The sequence below is a fragment of the Astatotilapia calliptera genome, chromosome 11, assembly GCF_964374335.1.
Source record: "Astatotilapia calliptera chromosome 11, fAstCal68.1, whole genome shotgun sequence".
NCBI lineage: Eukaryota > Metazoa > Chordata > Actinopteri > Cichliformes > Cichlidae > Astatotilapia > Astatotilapia calliptera.
Genome location: NC_137432.1, coordinates 22,500,014 through 22,521,216, shown reverse-complemented (window position 1 = coordinate 22,521,216; position 21,203 = coordinate 22,500,014). Strand labels below are relative to the sequence as shown.

At 41.3% G+C, this 21,203-nt stretch overlaps 1 protein-coding gene across 4 annotated transcripts; it reads left to right on the top strand.

Moving 5' to 3' along the window:
* Window positions 1-333: 333 nt before the first annotated feature.
* cgna (cingulin a) lies at window positions 334-20,399 on the top strand. 4 transcript variants are annotated; one of them, XM_026185015.2, is made up of 21 exons: window positions 334-496; window positions 6,403-7,288; window positions 7,399-7,496; window positions 7,614-7,683; window positions 7,776-7,871; window positions 8,931-9,052; window positions 9,240-9,351; window positions 9,576-9,788; window positions 11,251-11,399; window positions 11,609-11,635; window positions 13,694-13,814; window positions 13,900-14,112; window positions 14,286-14,507; window positions 14,604-14,852; window positions 14,989-15,159; window positions 15,435-15,596; window positions 15,887-16,060; window positions 16,217-16,335; window positions 17,057-17,165; window positions 17,277-17,440; window positions 18,788-20,399. In XM_026185015.2, the coding sequence occupies exons 2-21, from the start codon at window positions 6,404-6,406 to the stop codon at window positions 18,921-18,923; spliced, it is 3,612 nt and encodes a 1,203-aa protein (XP_026040800.2). In that variant the 5' UTR covers window positions 334-496; window position 6,403; the 3' UTR covers window positions 18,924-20,399. The 4 variants fall into 4 exon arrangements, with proteins under 4 accessions (XP_026040800.2, XP_026040801.2, XP_026040802.2 ...); XM_026185017.2 differs by having other exon boundaries at window positions 362-496; window positions 7,426-7,496; XM_026185016.2 differs by lacking the exon at window positions 11,609-11,635.
* Window positions 20,400-21,203: the final 804 nt, after the last annotated feature.

Sequence of the window (21,203 nt, the reverse complement as noted above, 5' to 3'; positions counted from 1 at the left end):
CTGCGCCATCTACTGGTCAAGAGGAGAAATAAACGTTTTGAGGCACCTGCATCAATCAGTAGTCCTTGAAGAGTCTTGTTTATCTAGGTTACGCGGGTCATTATTTGGAAAAAAAAAAATACAAGTTCCATTTTTCAGCAAAAAAGGTGAAAAAAATGGTACAGAAACAAGGAATGATTGGCATGGAGGTTTCACCAATTACAAACCTAGACAATATCAATAGCCCCGCCCAAGCCAGCGAAACGGTCCAATCGCAGCGCCGTGCTTGGCGGGGCTGGGCGGAACGTTTACATCCCTGACAAAAAGGTAACAGGTTGCATTCCCAGCAGCAGCATAATGAACTTATTGCTGTGATAATTTCCGTAGGAGTTAGGTATTTCTGTTCAGGTTTCCGTGTGGGCTTTAATGGATGTCAGTCAATATATCTGAATTATTATCGGCATACAGGAGGCGACAGGATACGAGAGGAGCAGAAGATTAAGTTCAGAAAAAAGAGGTAAGTTCACGCTGGGTTTGGGACTTCTCATAGCCAGACAGCTAAACCAGACAGGCGCCGCTCCTCAGACAGTTACTTTGACGCTTTGTGGGTTTCTGGTGCTGCCAAACGGCACTTATTTTTGATTTATGGCAGTTATCTGATAGTTTATTTGGTAGTGTGTCACTGTGAGCCAGTGTAGCTGAGCAGCTAACGATGGTTCGAGAGAAACAGCGCTACCAGCTAACGTTACTCCAAGATAACTTTTGGATTTGCCCGTTAATGAGGGGAACCAAATGACAAATAAAACAGAATAATACGTCTCTTTAAGACAAATGTAAGAATAGCGAAGGTAGGCTTAATGTCAGAGGTTTAACTTTTAAAACCATTAAGTTGTTTAGAAATGAGCCAGGTGTTTCTGTGTACACCTGTGGGACCAGGCGATCTGTCACTGGAACAACGGTACAGGAGGAAGGTTTTTAGCACATAGCTCAAAGGGATAAATGCAACTGTAGGGAAACCATTAAAGGATTGAACCCGGGTAAACAATGGATAAACATGCATTTAGAGTACACCTGCTTTTGTTCTCTTCACAGCTCATGTGAAACTGATGACACGGGCAAGAAGGAATAGCAGATTATAGTTTTGAGGTGGGGAAAGGCTCATGGATTGGGTCATGAATTTCACTAATTATAGCATTGAGCCTGCAAAGCTTCGGGTACAGTTTCAGAACTCGTAATGTGGTGGGAATGCCTCACATTGGACTAACAGATAAAGACCTGTGCCGTGTTACACGTACAAGCAGCTGATACACTCAAGTGTGCAGATAAAACGCCATAAAGTGAGTCTCCCACACTGACACACTTTCCGCCCCTGTATGTGTAAAGGACAGAGAGACCAGTGTCAGGAATTTGGAAAAAGGAGGGGTGTATTTATGTGCTCCTACTTTTGTGTCATTTTTTGTACATTGTTATGCCAATGAACTCCTTTGGCCTGAGAAGAGGAATAAATGGGTGTTTGTTTGAGGGTGAAAGAGGATGAGGGCTTGGTGTTATGTCAAGAATGTAATGGAGAGGGAGTATACTCTGAGGACTGAGTACCTGACTGTCCTTTAAAAGCAGAAGAGAGAGTACAGCACTTGTATCTCTGTTGCTTACATGATCACATTTGTGATTTGCAGGACAGTCCTGTAAAACTTTATGATTCACTTGGAAGAAAAGGAGGATTAAATGTGTTTTTACAGCATCCATATGCCAGCTTTATAGCATGCTGTAAACTAGCTCTCAAATAGTCCAACTAGCAATGAGTTGATGACAGTTTGAATTGATTTGTTTTGTTTGGGTTTTTTTAAAGGCAAATATTTTCAGATGTGGTGTTTTGATTCTTCCTTGTTTAGTGTCTGGCTGTTTTCCATCGCTTTCAACCTCATTCAGCACACAGACGTTTACATTTTCATTCTTAAGACGTTTATACAATGCTTACCAAATTTATTAGACCCCCGTGCATTGTAGGGTTTATGGCACATCTGCCCTAAATTGACAGTATCGGTAACCAAAATCATTTTTATGTTTCTGTTCTTTAAAAGTTCTTTAATCAAAATTCTGTTTTGGAAGCAAAAATCTTAATTATTGCTTTATTTTTTTTATTTTATTTTTATTTTTTACGGAAGTAGTAAAGCGCATTATTATTTTTCTGCTTAAGATGTGTAATTAGAAAAACTTTTTCTGCCAAGTCCAGTTTTGTGGCTTTATGAGGACAGAAGCTCCGCCCACTTGCTCTTCAAACCTTCTGTTTGCTTTTGGTAGCCAATAAAAAGAAAGTTTAAAGGGAGAGCAGCTAAATGAATTGTTTCGGGTGTTTATTAATTGAGGAGTGAAACCAAAGACCAGTATAGGATAAACAAGGTTTGTTTTGAACTGTGACTCATGCAAAGCTGTTCTCGTACGAGAACGAGAGAAGACTGGCTTTACTTAAAAGCATAGCACGTGCTTACGTATTTGTAGTGCTTACGTTTTGACATGAAGGGTTGTTTTTACACCCTAAGGATATGTTTTTGGCACATGTTGCCATCACCCTTGTCTGCCATCTCCAGCTGTGTCATTTTTGGGCCAGTCTAGAGATGATGCTATCACATTAGCCATGTGGATTCTGAGTCAGCAGAGGCATGTGATTTCACACGTTGCCGTTGTTTAATTTTTCTCCTCACCCATTCTGATGTCCTAATTCTTTTTTTCTTTTCCTTTCCACCTTAGGTCTTAAAATGAAAGCAGCTTCAATTCAATTTACTTTTTGAGAATTGAGTTTGAGGCCGCAGGCTCGTCTGCATAACTGCAGGGTAGCACGACTCTCATGAAATTACAAAAGCTCCAGATATAGCTGTGCAAGCAAAGCTGGTCTGTTATTAAAGTTGCAATACTCATAGTTAAGATTCTGGATCTCCAGAGTGAACACTGTTTAGTCGCTTATTGGGTAATGGATTGCTTTCTGTATTTAAAAAAATAATAATTTCTGTGTTTTACAGACCTGAAACAATCACCTTAGGTGTGACATGTTAGTTTCACATCACGAGTTTAAGATCAAAGGAGAGCTTGTTTGCCATCCTACTCTCAGTATAGAAAGCATGTTTATTTAGAGTGCTGTGGAGAAAAAAAACATTGGAGTGAAGCCTAAAAGCAAAATTTAAGTATTGGAAATGACTTCTTTTAGTCAGATGGACAGTGTGACAGAAGAGAAAGGGGCAGGAGCAGCAGGGGTAGTTATAGCATTCCAGAATTGCTGCCCTCATTTTCCGCCCCACATCAGCTGGACAATGGGATGAGTTCTCCTTCAACCTCGTCCCGCTGTCGGAGCTGGAAGTGCCTTCCTCCTCTGTGACAAATAAACAGATATTCTCAGACAGACATGTTTCTGCTTTACAGTTTGGTTTCTTTACATCAGTTTGGCTTACTTGTTGCTTTACGGGTCACACCAGTTTAGATGAGTATGTCCCATTAAATCAAAGATTACTAGTTAGTGCACTATCTTGCGTGTCTGTGCTGCAGTCGTCAGTGGACCACACTTTTGGTTGACCTTGGTTTACAAGAGTGGGCTGAAAACTTTATGCTCAGCTTCACAAACTTGTTGTGACACACGGCGCTTCTTCTGTGGTTCCCAAAGGGTGAAAAAAATCGACCAGCTGCACACAGATACCTTCGAAGGTCATTCTCAGTGACGTCACTCCATTCATTGCTGGGCCAGTCATTACCTTCTTATCTTGCTCCGAAACGGTTTCATATATAAAACCCCTTTTCATAGTTACCACTCCTGCTTGTCTCACTTCTATCTCAGAGGAGCTTGGCTGGTTTGTCTTGTCATACAGATTAAAAAGTTAGTATAGAAATTTTTAAAAAGTGTTGCAATAATTTATGGAAGTATGTGTCTGTGGAAATAGTTATCTATTCGATGGCTACTTTTGTAGCCAGTCCTTTGTAAGGACTGGAGGAGAGGGAGGGTTGTTTCGGAGGAACAGCTTGACTTTGGATTTTATCACACTCAGCACTGATAAGAAGAGAAAAGTGGAGTGTTTCTCTCTCTCTTTCTCTCTCACTTCACCCTCCCTCTCTGTTTCCCAGCCCACTTTCTGTCTGTCACCTCCAAAGGCTGCAGACAGGAAATGGAAGGTGCAGAGCGCAGAGGTGGGGGGTAGTTTTGTAATAGTTTGGGAGAGAGTTGAATGAACCATACTATTGTGCTGTCCTGGGGGATGGGGTTTACTGGGTGACCTAAAACAAGTTATTATCAGTAGTGATGAAAAAGGCTGGCAGTGACTAAGCTTAAACAAGTGCAATGAATGGAAACATTATTTTAGAAATCCTCATTTTGTGTATTCAGGAAGTGTAAAAAGTTAGGATTAGGCAGTCAAGAAAAAGATGAATTGAGAAATTTCAGATATAGTTAATGAAAGCCGTAGTGACACTTGACTAGTTGCTGTAGTAGCTGTCTGTGTTCAAGGTGTCAAAGTTCAGTTGAGGGAATTAGATTTGGAAACTTCGAAGAGCTTCAGAAGGCTTAGTTGGTCCTCACAGGGGAAAGTGATATGTGGGTGTGTGCTCTCAGGTTAATGACTAATGGAGCGCACTGAGGTTAAAGTCCACATAAGCAGTAAAGAGCTAGAAAGCGCCTATAAATCTCAGAACACGTATTTTAAAAGGAAGTCTGTGTCTCTTATTTTTTACTTTTCAGAATTACCTGTTAATTAAAGTCTACTGTCTATACATTTGTTTTCACAATTTGAGGAATTTTAAAGCTGACACTAATATTATACTTGACAAACAGCAAATAACTATATGAAGATCTGTTTTTAATAAACAATCAGTCTTGTTATAGAACCATGAGGGTTTTTTTTTTACACTAAAAAATGGCCTTACAGTTTACAGTGAAAAATAATCTCATGTGTGCAGGTCAGGTGGATGAACGATGAGTCACAGTATCTTAATGACATCAAAGACTGCTATTTACTCAAAGTTATTATCAGCTGATGTTTGAGGTGTGGCTCTCACCATATATTTTTCAGTATTACTCATTTTCTATTTGAGGTGTGGAAACACTTGCACACACATACCTCAGCTAAATCTTTCTATTCTGGGAAAAATCTGACACATGCACAAATTCCTCTAAGTTTTTCCCTCCCTGCTTCAATACAGTAATACAGCTGATAGAAGTAACCATCTTATCAGAATAAAAGCTTGATGTGCAACATTGTTATGTAGTCATACTTTGGTAGAGTCACAGAATTTTATCTAGAGGGTGGTTGTAACAAAGCAGGTTGTCCATTATTGGTGGTCCAGAAGTCAATGTCCTCATGGAAAGCAAAGTAGAAGTATCTTTGATCATTTCCCTTTTTTAAAAAAAATCTAAAACATTCATATAAGGTATATATTGTTGTACCTGCACTTTTAAATCATATAGATGAAATATAAAAACATACAAGAGAGAAACTGGCAAAAAAAAAACTGAGCCAAAAAAATCAAATGAAACAAAAGATCTGTGTGTCATGAGGGGGTTTTACCTAAAATGTGATTTGATTGAAGAAAATTTGGTGCAGACATTTAATATTACAGGTAAAACATTAATGGAAATACAGCATATAGAAATCAAAATATCAGAAACAGAGTTTACATGTTGAAAATCATGAACATCTTCATTCATAGCTTTAACTCTCTTAGGTGAGCTTTTTTGCAATGTCTTGAAGTAGTCTTTAAGAATAGTTCTCCAGGCTTCTTAACAGACATTCAAAGCTCTTTTGTTCTTTTCTCTGTTAAGATGATTCCACATTGCTTCAATAATGTTGAGGTCTAGGCTCTGGGAGGTCAATCCATAACCAATAGTGTTCCAATGTGGGGGGGTTTTTCCATCCTGGTATGCTTTTACTACATTGGCAGTGTGTTTCAAGCTGAAAAATAAAGCTGCTGCCAGTCAGAGTAATTCTAGATGGTATTGCATGAAGCCTCATCAGTCTGACGAGGCTTTGGAAAGCAGTAGATGGATCAACTGAAGGGGTCAGATGCATCTTTTATGTTCTGTATCAAGTCTTTGCTGACACATTTCTTCCTTTCTTAAGGACATGAATTTCAGATACTGTTCAGCTGCCCATGATTGTTTTTTTGGGGGGGGCTGCTGCTTGGCAAAAGAAAAGAAAATGTCAAGGACTTGAGTGAAAAAGTAGTTGGTGCTCAAAGACAAAATTTGAAAGACCTTCAGCAAGCCTGGAGCGCTATTGTTCAAGGCCATGTTAAGAAAACACAAGAATGTCTGGCTCACTGGAAGAAAAATATAAAGAAATGAGGGCGCGCTTAATACTTGGCACAGTACTGTTAGTCTCAAGCCAGAATTTTTTTTTTTTAAATTACAAAAATATATCTAACTTCTTCTTATTCTACTATTGCCAGTATGACCACACCATCTTCAGGTCAGACGACCCCGGTGGACTATGGTGTCCAGATCCGCTTCATCAATGACTATCAGAATGGTGGAGGGCAGCCTGCACCCCAGCCCAAGACCAAGACTCAGACCACATCTAAATATGGTGTAGCAGTCAGAGTGCAGGGAATTGCTGGCCAACCATATGTGGTTCTGAAGGATGGACAAAAAGGAGATTCGTATGGGGTTCAGCTCAAGACCGAGTACTCCTCTGGCTATAATAGCCTTCCTCGGAACAGAGGGAAGGCAGAGCCAGGAACAGAGGGAGGTTACATAGGAGGAGGAGAGCAGGGAGGGCTACTACGCCGGGCTCAGTCTCATGGGTCGCTTCTTGACAGGGATGGAGGGCCGAGTAACGAGGAGTATCAGTTATCTAGACCACCAGGAGATGGAAAGTCTGGTAGTTATGGGAATCTGGATGGAGGAATTGGAGTAAGGGGAGATGGAGAGCAGGGGTGGCATGTCAGTGATAGAGAGAGGGGCACTGAAAGAAATATCTGGCACGGTTCTTATCAGGCAGGGCTTAACAGGTCACTGGGGTCAGTGAGGGACAGTCCCGAGCCCCCTCCTCAGCCAAACGAGCTACACTCTAACAAGAGACAGACGTCTGTCAACAAGCTAATAAACAGGTTTGATAGTGCTAATGCTGGAGGCCAGCAGAGAGGACTGCCCCCTGCCCAGCAACGTCCAGGAGCTACATCTCCTCTCACCACCGCCAATCCCTACACCTCACCCCCATCGCCAACTCACAGCAGCTTGAGGCGCAGCCAGGGCAATGTCACCAAAATTCCTGGACAGCCAGCGAATCAGTGGGCCTCACTGGAGCCACAACGACCAAATCTGACTGAGGCACAAGTAAGAATTGGTTTTATTTGTGGTTGCACAATAAAGTAGATTTTCAGTGAGCTTTGACCACCGTAAACCGTGCACTATTGCAAGAGTAGTTTTCTGATCTATATCTTAAGGTGACCCCTGACCTTTTGCTGGACCAGGGTCAGAGTGCAGAGCTGAGCAGTGAGGAGGAGCAGGCCATGAAGACCATATACAACATCCTGAGACAAGGGTACGTGCTTTCATGTTATTAGCTCTGCTCGCATTCAGCTAATTAAATAAAATGGTAGAAAAGCAAATAGTTACGTGTTTGTAAATTCGTCATTTGACCAGTTTCTCATTTTCACAGGAGTAGTGAAACCGATGTCATCGTGAGGCACAAAGTAAAGCTCATCTTCCAGAACATTCAGCACCTTAAGGTTTGCTTGTTTTGAAAGTGTCAAATTCTATAAGTTTTTCTTTTGCTGTCCACTGAAGAGACCGTTTTCATCTATGTCCACTATGTTGACAGCCCAAACAAAGCATGAGGGAGGAGTGGATGAGTGAGAAAAGAAAGCTTGAGGAAAAGGTGGTTGCACTACAAACTGCACTGCTGGAAGAAAGGAAGGTAAGTGGAGCATAGAAAAAGAAGTAAGACAGAGATATTGATATCTATACTTTCGTGTCTTTCTTGTAGTTTGTATTTTGTCCTATTTACTGTTTTTTGGTGTCACTGTGCTCCTCTTTGCTCTCTTTTTGGTCCCCTCACCCTCCAATCGGTCGAGTTTTCTTTGTGTTAAAAGGGAGTTCTTTCTCCCAAACGTTGCTACGTGCTTTATCATCTGATTGTTGGGGTGGTCCCAACGATCCTTTGCAGTTCAATATAAATACCTTGAGCTGACTGTTTCAGTAAACTGGCACTGAGTAAGTAAATTTACACTAAACTAAAACTTCAGCAGTGTTAAAGTGACACATTATGATAATAATAATGAGTAGGACAAATTGAGCCATAATGTGAACTTTGAACCATATCTGTAGTCACATTATCTTCAGTTTCAGTGGAAACTGTGCACTAGATTTTAAGACGGTTCCTGTAGTTTCGGTGTCTTGTGGGACCTGACTAGTTTTTCTCAAATCAGCCTCAAGAAGGTGTTAACATTCAGAGTACCCTACCAGAGTAACTCGTTTCTGATTACACGGATCACATCTAGTGCTTCACATAAACACTCAAGCCACTCTTCTTGGAATGAGAGCAGCTACTCCACCAACCAAATCGACTCAGAAACTGTCCTCTGAGTTTTTGTGCCTTTTTATCAAATCTTACCAGGAGGACTGGGGGGTTCCTTAGCTTGGAGTGTGCTTCAGATTAATCCTCAGATTAATCCCTTAAGCTCTCTGGTCGGGTCAGCAGCGCACACACACACACACACACACACACACACACACACACACACACACACACACACACACTAATCTAAATAATTACCCATTATATGTTGTCTTAAGGAAGCTGGGCAGGTCTTAATCTCTAATAGCTCTTTATAACTTAAATCTCTTACACATATTGATTGGTGCACAAATGCAACCCTGCTTCAACATTTCCTAAAAGCCCATTGTTTATGCCAGCAGAGCAGACGGTGTTATGTTTCACTGCCCTCATTTATTCATCATGTCTGTCTGTGTGTAGGACTCTGTTAGCAATTCTGATCCTGCTCTGAAAGCAGAGCTGGAGAGTTGTCTGGATGAAAATCTGCAACTCCAGGAGATGCTGGACCGGAAGAAAAATGAATTAAACGAAACACAATCGGAGTAAGACCATAATGGCATGCACACACGCAAACACATTTACAAGGGAAAGCAGCAAAGGGCATGGTACTGCTACATGCTAGACAGTTGGATGACACAAGCAGCTACTGTAGCTTATTCACAAAACAAATGTGCCGGTTATATTCAAAGAATCCCTCACAGGCGTGTTTTTATTCTCATTTCCTTGAAGGCTGACTCATTTGCGTATGGATCGAGAAAACGCTGAGAAGCGGGTCAGAGATATGGAGGACCAGATGGCTGAGTTTCAAGATGAGCTGAGAAGAGAGAGCAGCAACAAGACGGTATCTCAGACATTTGGCCTCTCACACACACACACAAACACTGATGCACCGGGATCGTTTATCTCACCCCACTTTTTAAATAAACTGCTGTGTAGCTTCTATTTTTTACACTCGTTTGAAAAATCCTTTACTCTGAAACAGGAAGTTGATGTTCATTTAAGACATTTTTATGAGCGAGTGGTCAGAGTTATCAGGTTAATGCTGTATTTCCCTTGCATGTGCAGGATCTGGTTTCTTGTCAGGCGCAGCTGATGGAAGTTTTGCAACTAAAAAAGAAGCTGGAGGAGACACTGCGACAGAGAGAGAGGGAGCTTACAGCTTTGAAGGGCGCTCTGAAGGAAGAGGTGGCATCACATGACAAAGAAATTGAGGCGCTGCGAGAGCAGTACAGTGCGGATATGGACAAGCTCCGTAGCAGCATGGAGCAGGTGTCTCAGGTGTGCACTCACAGTAGCAAACTGAGCATCACTTACAGTTGGCATGTAGAAAGATGGATAAATACTTTATTGATCCAGGAAATTCTATTCTGTCATCATTATCCTGCCACGCTAATGCAGCGGGATAAAGAATAAAAGTTATGTAGGTACAAAACATTTTATATGTACAGCCATGTTAAAAATAAAGAAGAAAAATAAGTTAAAAAACTGAAATTGGTCAAACAGCCTGTAATTCTTAAGAAACAGCAGCAAGGAGGTTGACTCATTCTTTCAGCTGCTTGGTTTAGGGGTCACCACATTAGATCATCTGCCTCCTTTTCTATCACACCAACCTTCCGCGTGTCCTCCTTCACTACATCCACGAACCTTTTCTGTGGTCTTCTCCTTCCTCCTCCTGCCTGGTAGCTCCATCTTCAGCATCCTTTGTACCACTATATTCCTCCTCTGCACATATGCAAACCATCTCAGCGTAGCCTCTCTTTGTCTGCTTGACCCGAGCGCTTCCATTAATGTACTCGTTTCTAATTTTGTCCATTCTGGTCACTCCTAATGAAAATCTCAATGTCAGTGCCATCGTCTCCAAACCATACATTAAAACAGATCTCACTATCTTGTAACCTTTTCCTTTCACTCTTACTGCTATCCGCTCCACCTTTCCAGCACTCTTTTTCCTCTCTTGTGCACTGTCTGCTGCTTTGACCCCAGGTATTTAAACTCGTCTGCCTTCACTATATTTACTCCTCGCATATTCGCTGTTATACCTGCCTCTTTCTCATTCACACACATGTACTTTGTCTTGATTCCGCAAGCCTTCATTCCTCTTCTCTCCAGAGCATACCTCCACCTGCTCGCTACTCTTACTACAGATCAGTGTCGACTGCAAACATCACAGTCCACAGTGATTTCTGGCTGACCTCATCTGTTAACCTGTCCACATCGCAAACAAGAATGGGCTCAATGCTGATCCCCGATGTAAACCCATCTGTCACTCCAGCCGTTCACCACTGTCTCGCTGTCCTCATACATGTCCTGCACAAGCCTCACATGCTTCTCTGCTACTCCTGACTCTTTGCTACTATCATATGCTCGCTCTCGATCCATAAGACACAGCTCCTTCTGACCTTCTCTATACTTCTTCACCAACACTTTGAAAGCAAACATCACATCTGTAGAGCTCTTTCTCAGTATGAAGCCATACTGCTGCTTCTTTATATTTCTAAAACAAGTTGAAGGATTTTAATACTGAAAATGGTTCATACAACAGAAAATGATTTAATTTCGATAGCCTTTCCAAGGACTGAGATGAAAGCTTTTCTGTGTGTTTGTGAAAGTGCAGCATTTGTTGAGTTTTACTTGAATATTTGAAAGGAAAAGCCATTCAAATGCAAAAAGAGTGATTTAACACACACTATGAAAGAGAAATGACACAACAGGTGATCAGTTTTTCTGTCTCCTACTTAAGTCTCATGCAGGGATTGAAGCAGAGCGCCTGCGTGTAAATGCGTCAGTTCGCTCCCTGCAGCAGCAGCTGGAGGACTGTCGAGATGAGAGCAGCCACTGGATGGAGCAGTTTCATTCGACCAGAGACGAACTTCGAACAACTAAACAAGAGTGAGTCTTAATACATTCTGATGTAACAGTCGTATCATTCGCAGTGTTTAGTCATCATTGCTGACCTGACTTTGACATTTCCAGTGTTCACGTGGACATGGATTTTTGTCATCATCTTGTCATGTTTTCCTTTGCACTCTCTTTACTAATGTGTTTCCATTCTTTCTCTCTCATTCTACCTGGTAAATGTTTCTCACCCTCTCTGTCAGAGAGACACCCAGCCACCCTGAAACACAGTGAGAGTCGCAAACTAAACAGTGTTTGTTTAGCTTTACTGAGCTGTAGATGTGCTGAACTGTGCTAACAACTGTCTATAGTGTCAAGGCCATTCGCTCTCAATAAACGTATTTCATGATTTTATTTTTAGCCAAATCAAAGTGTTTGTGTCTAAAACCAACAATCAAATATGGATCATATTTGTTCTAGTTCTACTTTTAATGTGTCTAGTTGTCTAGTCACAATTTGAACCTTAAAAAATTCTATTTTCCTGTTCTTCGTTGTGTTGATATAGTGGGCTGAGTTACTGTAAAACAGTGTCTAAGCATAAAGCTTTAAACGGACAGTTAACTCCAAAATCAAATTTACATCTTTTGTCCATGTCCATTAGATACACCTTGCTAATAACAAATTAGCACTTTTGAATCCTTTGTAGCACAGATTGATCAAAGCGCTGAAACATTCCTCAGACATTTTGGTCCATGTCGACATGATAGCATCGCACAGTTGCTGCAGATTTGTCAGCTGTCCATCCGTGATGTGAATCTCCTGTTCTCCACATTCCAAAGGTGCTCTGTTGAATTGAGTTCTTGTAGCAGTGGAGGCCACACTATTACACCAGCAACCTAAGCCTTTGATACAAGGCAAGCTGGATCCATGCTTTTCGTGTTGGACCCCAACATTTGAATGTCACAGCAGAAATCGACACTTCTCAGACCAGGCATCCTCTTCTGTTGTCCATTTTTAGTGAGCCAGTGTGAATTTTAGCTTCAGTTTTCTGTTCTTCGCTGGCAGCAGAGGCGCCAGGTGTGGTCTTCTTTATACAATAGCCCGTCTACTTTAAGGATCAATATTTTGTGTGTTAGAGGCTCATCTCAGTTGTAATACGAGATTATCTGAGTTACTGCCCCCTTCCCACCAACCTAAGGAATTCTGGCTATTCTCCTCTAACCGCTGGCATCAGCAGGGCATTTTCCCCAGAGAACAGCCGCTCACTGGATATTTTGTCTTTTTTAGACCATTCTCTGTAAACCATAGAGACACAGAGTACGGAAAATCCTAATAGATCAGCAGTTTGTGAAATACTCAGACCAGTCCAGTAGGCACGAATAACCATGCTACATTCAAAGTAACTTAAATCATCTTTCTTCCCCATTCTGATGCTGTTTCACCTTCAGTTTTGACCATGTCTAAAGCTGTGAGCCTAAATGCATTGAGTTGCAGCCATGTGACTGGATATTTGTGTTAATGAGTAGTTAAACGGGTGTACCTAGTAAAATAGAGTATATATCCATCTATTTTATTTGCTAATGTCTATGGAGAAATCATAACCATAAAACTTTTTTTAAACTCAGTCAGCAGTTTAATCTAAGAACTGGGGCAATCGTGGCTCAAGAGTTGGCAGTTCGTCTTGTAATCGGAAGGCTGCCAGTTCGAGCCCCGGCTCGGACAGTCTCGGTCGTTGTGTCCTTGGGCAAGACACTTCACCTACCGCCTACTGGTGTTGGCCAGAGGGGCCGATGGCGCGATATGGCAGCCTCGCTTCTGTCAGTCTGCCCCAGGGCAGCTGTGGCTACAACTGTAGCTGCCTCCACCAGTGTGTGAATGTGAAAGTGAATGAATAGTGGAATTGTAAAGCGCTTGAGGGTCTCGAAAAGCACTATATAAATGCAATCCATAATAAATATTTTCACTTTTCACGTGCACAATCTTTATTTATTAAAAAAAAAAGCACTACAGAGGAAAAATGTGTAAATTAGATTTTGGCATAAACTGTCCATTTTAAGATGCTGAAGTGTGGTGTGGATGGCCTTATTTGTGTGTGTTTAGCAAAAACTATAATATAGACTTTTTTTTCTTGTGAATTTATTTGACTGCTATGTGGTAGCTGGAAATCAATTTATTGTGTCACTTAAAAATAATCTTTTACCTCCATGAAAACACCAAAGCAAATTCTGATACATCAGAATGATTAACGAATACAATCAAACTGCTCTTGATCAGATAATAAAACATTATTTAAAACAATTATATGTGGATTGATTGGTTAAGATCAGATGCACGTGCACATTTCTTAGACTCCTGCAAACCCGTCTGGAGAAGGAGGAATTTGAGGAAGAATTAAAGGAACTCCAAGACAAAATGACTTCCATGAAACAACAGACACCAGACTCCAGCCACACACAGACTCTCAGCCAGGTGCAGTAGACAAACGCTATACTTCATCTGATCACGGAGGCTTTGCTGAATGATCTGTTTAACAAGATGTTACATTTTTGTTTAGGAGCTCCAGCAGTGCAAAGCTGATTTGCAGAAGGGCAAGTCTGAGGTAGAGAAAATGAGGGTGGAGTTTGACAAGAAGGTCATGGAGGTCATCTCTTTGAAAAAATCTCACCAGAACCAAGAGGCTGAACTGAAGTATGAGATTGACAGGTTGAAGGGCCAGTTACAGAAGGCCAAGGAGGACTTTGCTAAAGCACAAGAGAAAAATAAACGGGTAGGTTTAATCTCCCAGCAAAAAAAATAATAATTTAAACTCCTGTTTTAATCATAAAAACTAGCCAGTTTGGTCGACACATTTCTCTGAATGTGGTAGTTTTGGTATTAAAAGCATCTGTTTAAATGACTGTGGTTTATCCTCTGGTTTATCTTTTGTCTTCCTGCCTGTAGCTGCCAGACCCAGCAACCATCTCAGAGCTAGAGCAGAAGCTTAATGAGGCCCAAGGTGAAGTTGCCCAGCTCAAAAAGAAGCTCTCATTGACTGAAGAGGAACTAGACACCAGTAAGGCACAGCTAAGCAGAGCTCACCTGGACATTAACTCGCTCCATGATGCCCAGCAGGAGCAGGAGGAGGCGACTGCTCGTCTAAAAGAGAAAATCTCAAGATTAGAGGTAAGGTTGCATCCCTTACAGCACCACCCAGCTTAGTGATGCCTGGGAAACTGTTCACATTAAGGCTTATTTGGATGTCCTCTGTGGTTTCCTCAGGCTCAGCTGCAAAGCAATGCTACAGAGAGCTCAGAGGCAGAGCTCGCACTCCACACTGAGGTTAGAGGCCTGAGATCTGAGCTCGATGAGGCTAAGAGGAAAGCCTCCAGGCTGAGCCAGGAGCACCGTGAACTCAGCCAGCGTTTGGAGGATACAGAAAAGGACAAGGAGGCCCTCAAACAGACCATCAGCCAGCTCGAGGACACTAAACAACAGCAGGAGAGAGCTCTAGAGAAACTCAACAAAGACGTAAGAAGGATGGATCATTTTTATACCTGTGCAAATGAAAAAAAGTCTATATCTTGTCCTCTCTGCTCACTGGAGGATACACAGCACAATTCATTCTGTTTTTGTTTTGTCCTGCCTGCCTCCGTCCTTCTGTCAGTATGACTCTCTAAACGTATCCTTAAGAGAAGAAACGCAGGCTCTCAGGGTTCAACTGGAAGAACAGAAAGAGCGAGCACGCAAGGAAGTGCAGGAGGTGCAGCGCCACGAAAACGATGCTCACTCTGAGCTGGAAAAAAGCCAGATGAATAAACGGAAACTGGAGGAAGAGGTGTGTGCCTGTGGTTTAAGGACTTGTGTTTTTAACCTTTTGACTGAGTTTCTTTTTTTTTTTTTTTTTCATTGTATTCATGTATAGACAGGTAACGAGGAAAAAAAACTGTCTGATTAAGGCCCTGCATGGTGTAAAATGATCCTTCATTTCAAAGCGAATCAACCCAAACTGTTATGGCACTATATCCTGTCTGAATAATAATCAAGGGTTTAATTCTACTTCCTCTAGCACATGCATGACATTTCTAAAAAAAATCTGATCGCTCTAACTAGATATCACGGCAGAAGAAGGAGCTGCTTCTTGCATGTGAGGAGAGAGACAACCACCAGCTGGATAAAGAGCTGCTCGCCAACAGGCTGCGCCACCTGGAGGGAGAGCTGGAGGCCAGCAAAAACAGCCACAATGAGAAAACCCGAGAGATTCGCATCCTGGAGGTAAGCGGCTCATCTGCTCCTCTCCTGGTTTGGGAGAATGAGTCATTTGGGAGTGTAACCCATGGATACTGTGCTCACAGCTTTTAATAGTTGTGCTCTGCATGCACTGACTCTGTGACAGTCTGCACATCTATTACATTTATAAATCAAGGGTAGCATAGCTATCAAAATATGATAAATGCTGATTATTTTAATAAACACAAGTAGTGTAATTTATTTATTAGTGTGGTTTTTCCAGCGGTGTCTCCTCTGAGCAGCTTATTAAACTGATCTCTTCTTGTTTCTATCAGGACAAACTAAAGCGTTTGGAGGTGGAGGTGGAGGAGGAGAGAAGCAGTGTGGATATGCTGACTGATCGTGTGGCTCGCAGCAGAGACCAGATCGATCAGCTCCGCTCTGAGCTCATGCAGGAGAGATCCTCGAAGCAGGACCTGGAGCTGGACAAGAATGCAATGGAGAGACATGTATGTGCACATGCACCAAATTTGTGTTTGCTAAGTTAACCAAAGTATTGTTTAACTCTCATGTATTATCGATTTAATTACAAATAAAGCCTTTGGGTTTGCATCCAACATGTCTATACTTTTTAACGTCATATTTGCTCATGTCTGTCTTTGCAGCTGAAGGAGCTGAGGAGTCGTGTGGTTGACATGGAGGGTCAGTCGCGTACCTCTGTAGGAGTCTCCCAGCTGGAAAGCAAAATCCAGGAGCTGGAAGACCGTCTGCGGAGCGAAGAGAGGTGCGGTGAAAACAGCAACTACTGCACTCATGTTGATCTATATAGTGAAACTATTTATTTATTGCTGTGTTTGAGAATGTTTTTGTAGATTTTTGTATAGAAATGTAAAGAATGAGTCTGACATTCCTCTTACTCACAAAAGTGATTATTATGCATTGTTATTAGTGAGCCACCAGAGCACTGACGTTTATGCTTAATGTGCTTCAGCATTCAGCGACCCTGCTCTATAATTTTATGTAGTCTGCCACTTCATTCCTGTGGTTCCTAGATGCTTCCACTTTGCAGAAATGATGAAATGTCACAGACCATTACAGTACCACACTCAGTTTCAGTGAGCTCATTTGAACAACTCATTTGTTCACAAATGTTTGTAAAGGCAGACTGTATGGTTAGGTGCTTGAAATTACACCTGTGACCGAGAACATCTGATTTAAACGATTAGGACATGTGGCTTTTGTCCAAATAGAGTATGCTACTGTTTTGTTCCAGATGGCATCACAGGTATTAATTGATGACGATCATGAGTTGTTGTTCAGGACAATCCTAAAATCTAGTAAATTAAACGTTTCATTAAATTGGTTTTGTAGGTTTTCTAGGTCGTGCTCGTTTTTCTGTCAAGTGATTGAGTCACTGTTTCTAGTTGTAACATGTAACAGCAGTGAGTTGGTAAGCGGTTTTGCTCAGTAGCTGAGAAGTCTTGCTTTCTTTTTCTGACTTCAAGAGAGAAGAACACTGTGTTGGCAACACAACGTCGTTTGGAGAGGAAGCTAAAAGACCTCAATATGACACTGGATGAGGAAAGACAAACACACACTGAACAGAGAGACCAGGTATAAATATTTACCATGTGCTGAATGTAAATACAGAAATCCACTCACAGAAAGTGGAAAAGTTGAAACACATACTGGCAAACCATGCTTAAATGTCAACTGGTGTTGCAGCTTGCTCTGAGAGTGAAGGCTCTGAAGAGGCAGGTGGATGAAGGAGAGACAGAGCTGGAAAGGTTAGACGGAATGAGAAGAAAAGCTCAGAGAGACCTGGAGGAACAAATGGAGCTGAAAGAGGCTCTGCAGACCAGAGTCACAGCACTGGAGACTGAGCTTAAGTAAGCGCTTCCTTTTCCTGTCCCATTCCTCTTTTCTCTTCCAATTTGTTACTCAATGTGAGCTTCTGGTAACGATTATGCAAGGCTCTTCTTGGCAGCCAGATTATCACAGCCGTGTGTGTGTGTGTGTGTGTGTGTGTGTGTGTGTGTAATTGAGAGAGACACCATCTCCTCCTACTTGCGTCACAGAATGAAAAAAACTGCATTCACATGATGTAATGATAAGTGAACTCACATTGTTTAGCTGTGACACATTGATACAGACACATGGTAAAGATTCACACAGCCTCCCTGAGGTGCAGCATTACACAGTCTGATGTGTGTAAAACATTCCAGCAATCAGCCACATGTGGATCGGCGATTTCATTAAACTAAAACGGTACATTACTCATATACCACAGGGGAAATTAAATTACAAACATCCTCTAACGAGTTCCAATGAATTGCATGTAGTTCTTTGGTTTTACCAGCAGAGGGCGGGGTATCCAACCACTTTAAGGATGATCAGACTCGTGCTCAGATGTTGATGTACACTCATCATGGACATGGACATTTTGGGCTTTTAAAGATTTCTTTGAATTGTTCTGTCTTCAATGGTGGATTGATTGTACAGCAAGCATCTTCAATGACTAATAAAAAACAAGAATTAGGTTTAAATTGACTTTGTTATTTGGTAAGGCCATTAACACTCATTAGTGATCGTGGTTAACTACAGTTGATAGTTTCTCTTTGCTGGCATAAAAATAATTTTTTGACAGATCTCAGTGAAAATCTAAGAATGAGAATTATGGATTTAGGTCTCTTGGAGCCATTTCTAAACAATTGCAGATTCCAAGGTCATGATTTCAACCAATCATAATGTAAGCACAAGTTATTCAGCTCTGTCACCAGTTTTCCAAGAAGACCCAAACGGTTTACCTCAGATGACACAAAGATTTTGTTATTTAACCACAATGACATGAGGTATGTTTGGATGATTAAAGGTGAAGCTTTCCAACGTAAAAACACTGTACAAGCTGTCAAGCATGTAAACACCTAGATGGTTTAAACTTGGACACAGTTGTTTGTTTTAACAGGACAATGATCCCAAACATAAATCAAAATAGTTTTTTGAAATGGATAAAAAAGACAAACATTAAGCTTCTGGAATGGCATTCCCAAAACCCTGACCTGAACTGTATTGAAAGATTTTTACACTATGCCTAAAGGCTGTGTGGATTCCTGATGAGTGTATGTAAACTTCCTGCCATGACTGTAGCTGTGTAGACAGTCTTTTTTCCCTTATCAAACCTGACGGCAGCTGATTTTGTGAATGTGGTTACTGATAGTGATTATTATGTCTCACAGGAGGAAAACTCAGGCAGCAATACGCCCAGCTTTGGATTCATCAGCTCTCAGCTCAGACGATGACGACAGTCTTTACGATTCCTCCACCATCACCTCCATCCTCACAGAGAGCAACCTTCAGACCAGCTCCTGTTAAAGCAACGCTCTGAGAGCAGGTCGAAGGTGGGAAAATAAAACTCTGCCAAGACTATGGAGGAGAGTGTGCAGTTTATAGGCTTGGAGTAAGGCCAAAAGGCACTACAGACAATGAGGCAGGGGAACCTGGGGAGGTAATGACTTTTTTTTTTTTTTTTTTTTTTTTTTTTTTTTTGCATACCAGTATGAATTGAAGGAAACAAAACATCCTCAACATTTGAGGGAATTTCCTTCAGCATTCAATATATGCAGGTGTCCTCCAGGGTACAGTTGAAATCCCTCCATTTGATGCACATTGTACACCAGCAGACACTGGGGACTAGTCAAAAGCCTCCAGCATACAAAAACGTATCACTAACCAAGTCTGTATGTTAACTGCATGAGAAGAAATACAATCTGAAACAAAACAAAAAACAAGCAGGTTATGATTTTCTTTTTTTTGTTTGTTTTTGGTACAAGTTCATCATGTCTTTTTCAGGGATGAAGCCTCTGGTCAAGCACTTAAAGCTGATCGTCTTGCCTTGAGCGAAATCCTCATCATTTCCTTATTTACATGTTGGACTTTTTTCCTCTGCTGTTGTTCTACACAATGCAAAGAAATGACGTAGATTTTCTAACAAACGTGGACCAAATGTTGACACTGCGAGCATTAATTGTAGATACAAACAACCTCACATAAAAAAATCTTACATTTTCTGAAAGTTAAATTACTAACACAACCTTATGTGGATTGCATTTTGTTGTTTCTGAATAAAAAGTGATTTTTTTTCACTGAAAACAAAAATATTTAGTTTTTGTTTAAATTTTTAGCTATGGAATATGTCCGATACATTTGAGACATTCAATGACAGAATTCAACGTCAAATAATACACAGGGAAGCTGAATTGTACAATTATAACAAAATTGCCATCTTATATTTATTGTTTTGGGGAGAGACATAAATTCTGTTTGTGGTGTGATGGGAGAAATGGGAAGAATGTGTGAAAGTTCAGGTTAGACTTACCTGGTGAGTCTTTTCTGCATCTGAACAGGATTCCTGGTTTTCCAGGATTTCCAGTGTTTTGGTTTTGTGGTCCATCCTGACAGGAAACAGTCTTTTCACTTAACAACTGTTCTGAATATGAAATGAAAAAGCCTTTTCACTTTTAGAGCAAAAGTAGTAGCCAAAATTTTCAATTAGTCAGAAGATTAAAGCTGCGCAGCTCCTGTGCATTCCCTTATATCAAACCAGTTAAACTTATGCTGTATCTACTTTGTATGTAATTATAATGCCTTGAAGTTGTTAAAGAATCATCTGTAATTCACTTGACAATGAGTTTTGTAAATGTTTTTTTTTTTTTTAATTTTGTAAACATTTTTGAAAAATCAGTTGAAGTTAAAATCACTTTTTTCCGTAGTGTAAAACTGTTTTCAGAGAAACTGGAAAATAGTAATGAATATGATTTATTAAATGCAGATAAACATGTTGAATCAAAAGATGCTGGTACGCTGTCATTGTTGGCTGGAAACATTTAAAGCTGTCTGTAATTAAGTTTGTTTGTTTTTTTGTATTGCAATAATTAAGCCACATTAAATCTATTAATTTAAAGAGGACAACAGCCCTACTTCACAGTGAAAGTTTTTACTTGATAGGATTTTGTACCCTAGCCTGCCTCTCTTTCTGTGTATCTCTCATTGACTGAGACAGCAGGGTCCATATTGTCATGATGGCATCATAGTGTTGCTGCACAGCCATGAAGAGATTCTCCCGTTCCACCACATCCCAAAGGCGCTCTGTTGGTTTGGATTGAGATCTGGTGACAGTGGATGCTATTTGAATACAGTGAACTCATGTTCAAGAAAACAGTTTGAAATGATTTGAGTTTTGTGACATGATACGTTATCCTGCTGGAAGCAGCCATCAGAAGAGCACAGTGTGGTCATAAAAGTACGTACGAGCCCTCGGCCTCTCGGCCTGGGGCTCGGTCACTCAGGCACGGCTGGCTGCCGGCGGAGCTCACGGGCGCGTCACTGCAACTCCCCCTGGCTTCTGCTCCGCGGCTGCTGAGTGAGCCCTCATCTGGGACTCTCCTCAGCTCTTTCTGGGACAGTGGCGCAGCTGCCCCTCTGTTGGTCTTCCTTGGTCTCTTGTATTCTGGGGGCCTCTGGATGTCTGGAGTTTTGATCTCCACCATACCTGCTTCATGCCCTGGAAGACAGGGCTGTGGCCCCCCCACACCCTCTAGCAGATCATTACATGAAGGAACCTTTTAAAAAAACAAACGCGTCCATGCTCACAGG